Below are 4,805 nucleotides of genomic sequence, written 5' to 3'. Positions count from 1 at the left end.
TGTGTGTGTGTGTGTGTGTGTGTGTGTGTGTGTGTGTGTGTGTGTGTGTGTGTATTAACAGTGAGGAAAGAATCGGGAGAGGATTTATGACGTATCCCATTTTAATATGGCAGTATATAAGTATACACACATTAACACACCTATATAGAGTAGAAAGATCATAAATGGTCATGTGAAAGTCAGATATTATCAAATAGAGTTTCATAATAGCTTCAACAATGCATGTAGAGACAAAGAAAGGTCTGTAAGGCTACTGTTCTCTTTATAACTCTCTTTCTGCAACCCTTGTTCTCTGCCCCGAATTTTACATCCAAGAATTCGAAAAGATGTTTGCAGGACGTCTTTTACATCAAAGAGAATGATTTTGATCTAGATTTTTTCTTTTACTTTTATACCTTCGTATTAGAGAGTTGGTTACTTTTTCAGGGAGCCATGGTGCGTGAGTCCATACAGTGCACATTTATCTGTGGTGAGCTACCTTAAAAGTCCTTTTCATCAAGCTAAAAGCATGCCACAGATGAGGCTTTCTTGCCATTTTAGAGTTTTAGAAGACAAGTAAATGTCATCCATAATTTGTTGGAGGAGTGCGGTTATGTGTTCAGAGTAGGGGTAATTAACTGTCCCGACTTTAGCTTCCCATAGCGTCAGAAAATGGCATGCCATCTTGCCATCAGTCTTTATGGCTGTGTCCGCTGCATCATGGATGTGGGTGTACTACAGACACTTTGTTGTTGAAAACATCAATACAGAGCATATTCTAACCTCCCATTGTCACCTTAATAATGTTACCAGTTTTCAGTTGTTTCCCACATCTTCCTCCTCATTTGTGGTCCTATAAAAAACGTCCAGATTTCTTGGCTAGATATTAAAATTTATGCTGGTCATCTCGCTTCAACTTCAATCTGTCAGCTACTCTGTGTTCCAGCCACTGGAAACTATTTTATCTTTTCTTTACAGCACATTGACCCTGTATTCTAGTTTTAAATAAACTTATTTGAGGTGGAATATTTGTCTTTCCTGTGCACAATTAAGGCTACTAAACGACAGATATGCAGTTACTTTATTGTGGTCTCTGTTGCAAACATTGATTAAAAATGCATTCTTGTTTTGAACCTGTCACATACTACTCACACAATTAAAATTGTCCTTCTGCTTTCTACATACTAAATGGAGGTGTCTCGTTTTATGAAGAGTAAATTATATACATTGTATTCCCTTTGCTTACACTTTGCATATTTTAGCATTTATCAATGCTTAATAATCGTAAAGCCAGCCATACTTTATTTTTTTCATTTTCTGTTTCTCACTACATTTTAATCTCCTTGAAATAAATGTGTCTTTGATCTTCAGACAATGCCAAAATGCTAATGTAGTGCTTATAACACTTCTGATTAAAAAGCATGTTCCTGTTTGTCCCTGTATCACCAGATGTTTCCAGTAGATGGTAGTGTTTCACATCATGCTTAGCTGTGACTCCTGGTAATGTGAGTGGTACAGGTAGCTGGTCCAGCTCAGCGTCACTTCTGTTTGTGGTCAGAAACTAAATGTGAAATTGGGGACTACATTCACAGCACATTTACAATGATGAGCAATAAGATAAATAATTAAGAAATTATAAATTAAAAAAAGAAATTATAAATTGTTTAATTTAGCACTATTAAACTACTACTGCTTCTTAACTTTTCAGCAGGGAGACAGACTGCAAACTTAAACTTTATTAGATGGCACTCATGAAAGTTTGCTGTAAAAAGCCTTGGGTTCTGTTGTCATCACTGTTCTCACACACACATCCTGTCCCCCGCAAGAAAGTTAACTCCTTAGTTCCTGGGATAAAGATAAAGAAGAATTTGCAAAACAAGATTTTTGTAGTATTCAGCAATGAATGTGTGATTCACCACTCTTTGTGATTGGTTCATAATGTTTGGAATCCTTTAATTGGGGTAAAATTTGATTTTGGGTTTTGATATTTTATATAAGATTTAATGAAACTAAACTCAGATATGATTTCTTTTTTTGTATGTGTATGCAACAATTTTTACCCAGCTCCATCTGTTTTTTGATCCTCACATTTATGCTTCTGGTAGTCTCTGTAGGTGGAGGTACGCATCCCCTCATTGTCATGGGGTTATGCAGTCACAAGTGTAGGTGGCTAGAACTGTGAGGGTATCCATATGGAATGGCCTGCTTTGCTTATTTCAGTATATCTCCAAAACTGAACAAACTTATCAATTTGACTTTGATAAATGATATCATAGCAACATAGTGATGTGTCTTAATTATTAAGTGTGTGAAATTTTTTGGTCATCCTTTAGTTTTTATTTTACACATAATACGATCAGAATTCACCCTTATTTAAGTCTGGGGAATTTTGTTTATTTAGGTAATAATGAGGATCAAACTCAAAGCCTGGTGCACATTAAGCCAGCCCTCTATCAGGGAACTAAGGTTCTAGCCCCAGTTTTTGAAATTTATTGAATTTATCTCATTGTTATAAAGCTCTTACCCCTATTTAATGTCAGTTCCAGGATTTTTAGTGATAGTAAATAAAGAATGTAGTGGTTGAGTGCATGTAAATAAATACATGATCTTACACATGCTAGACAAATGTTCCACCACTGAGTCACATATCAAGGGCCTGCAGCTGTCATGTCTACAGTTGTGGACGTAAGACCTGTTGTTGACATCTGACCTCATATCCATTTACTGCATTATAGTTTTTAGTAGCTTGTAGTGATAGGATATGTGATGGTTCTTTTGGTTAATTTACATAAATCTGTTTAATTAAATCACTTCCCATGGGCATTCCCATACAGGTTGAATCCACACAGAGTATGATAAGAATTCTCGGATTATCTGCAACCTTACCTAACTACCTTGATGTTGCCACATTTTTGCATGTTAACCCCTACATTGGACTTTTCTACTTTGATGGCCGTTTTCGACCTGTACCTCTTGGACAGACATTCTTAGGGATTAAAAGTGCAAATAAGGTAAGAGCTCATTTGATGGTTCTACATTTAAAAGAAATACTTTTAATTGTCTTATTGTTGGATATTGGGATTAAATACCAACCACCGCACCTCTCTTGGTGATGGTAGGGCAGAAAGGTTTTATGGTAGCTTACAATATTTGCAACATGTATTTTCTATTTTTAGTTCTTAAGAGTTTCACAGTTATTTTTGATTTAGTTGAAGTGTATTATAAAATAATTAAAACTCTAAATCAGTAATATATATTTTGATATATTGTTTATTTAAAATAAGGAATAAGGCTTTCGTATGCAATTGAAAAATAATTTCATGGTGCCATCCAACAGGGGTAGAGTTGTGCTTAAGAAAATATGTTTTAATTATGTATATAAAGTATTTTCTAACATTCTACATAGTGCTTTAAAAAGAGTCATACCTTTAATGGTACCACTATATGCATTTGCACTGTTTATGTGCTTACTACAGTTTTATAATAATGTAAATAAAACTTTACTTAAAAATTATTCTGTTTAACTCATATTCCTCCTCGGAAGAAATAGCTTTGGGATAATTTTCACAGTCCTTTTGACCTCTTTTCTAAAAGAGAAGAAATTCAAATTGTATATCATTGAGCTAAACTTTCCCTTTCATTAATTTTATTTTCTAAAGAAAAAGTTTATTAGTAAAACAGCCGTTTTGCCTTATAACTGTTAGAATTTTGTATGAACACTCAGTAAAAGTTTTTTTTTTAATATTTAATTATATGCATATGAATTCTGGTTGCCTAATCGGGCCAGCATTGTCTCATCACCCTGAAGCTAGAGTTACCGTGTTGCTGACATCGGTGCTGAGAACCAAACTATGTCCTCAACAAGAACAGTCCATGATCTCAACCACCAAACCATCTCTCTGACTCCAATATTCAATTATTATTATTGTAGCAAATAATGTGTAGTGGCTGCATGGTTTAGCAGTGAGGTATTGTGGATGGACACATGGCTCAGTGAGTAAAGGCCTTGCTGCAGTCTTCAGGAGGCAGAGACAGAAGGTAGACCAAGCAAGCCGCCTAGTTAGACTAGTATGAGCTCTGGATTCAAGTGAGAGATCCTGACTCAGTATACTCAGTGGAGAGTAATCTAGGAAGACACCTAGTGTCAACCTCACATGTGCACGTGCACAAAATGTACATGCACGAACTTGCTAACATACGCATATGCTACACCCATATATACATGCCAAAGAAAATCCCAGTGATTTCCCCATGCTCCCATGCCACATGAAGAGCAAGCTGCCCATCAGTTACATATGTGTAGGGGTTCCAGGTCCAGAACATACATGCTCAGTCTCTGTAAGTGCCTGTGAGCCTTGGTCAGTTGTCTCTGTGGTTCTTCCTGTGGAGTTCTTGTCCCCTCCTTGTCCTACCCCCTTCCCCCCGACACACTCCCACAAGTCTCCCTGAGCTCTTCCCCATGTTTGGCTGTGAGTCCCAGCATTTGTTTCAGTCCATTGCTGGGTGAAGCCTCTCAGAGGACAGTTACGCCTCTCGTCTTCTTGGATGTGCTTGCTTCTTTTTGTTTTAGAGCTTTCAGGTGTGCTTTTAGTATCAGATCGCTCCAATTTGTTTATAAAGGCACTTAGTGCTGTGAACTTTCCTCATAGCACTTCTTTCATTGTGTCCCATAAGTTCGGGTATGTGGGTTTCCAGGATAGCTAGAGCGGTTACACAGAGAAACCGTGTCTCAAAAAACAAACAAAAAACAAAACAAAAAAAGTTTGAGTACGCTGTGCCTTCATTTTCATTGAATTCTAGAAAGTCTTTAATTTCTTTATCTCCCC

General features: G+C 36.7%; 1 protein-coding gene across 1 annotated transcript in view; it reads left to right on the top strand.

Annotated features, from left to right (window-relative positions):
• Ascc3 (activating signal cointegrator 1 complex subunit 3) overlaps positions 1 to 4,805 on the top strand; it is a 312,705-nt gene that overhangs the window by 92,608 nt on the left and 215,292 nt on the right. Inside the window, exon 12 of the mRNA XM_055616194.1 lies at positions 2,814 to 2,990. Within this exon, the coding sequence (XP_055472169.1) occupies positions 2,814 to 2,990 (177 nt within the window). The remainder of the gene's footprint in view (positions 1 to 2,813; positions 2,991 to 4,805) is intronic.

The sequence above is a fragment of the Psammomys obesus genome, unplaced genomic scaffold (genome assembly GCF_907164565.1).
Source record: "Psammomys obesus unplaced genomic scaffold, mPsaObe1.curated_primary_1811, whole genome shotgun sequence".
Classification (NCBI taxonomy): Eukaryota; Metazoa; Chordata; class Mammalia; order Rodentia; family Muridae; genus Psammomys; species Psammomys obesus.
The sequence above is the reverse complement of the archived record's forward strand: the minus strand, read 5'-3'. Positions and strand labels throughout refer to the sequence as shown.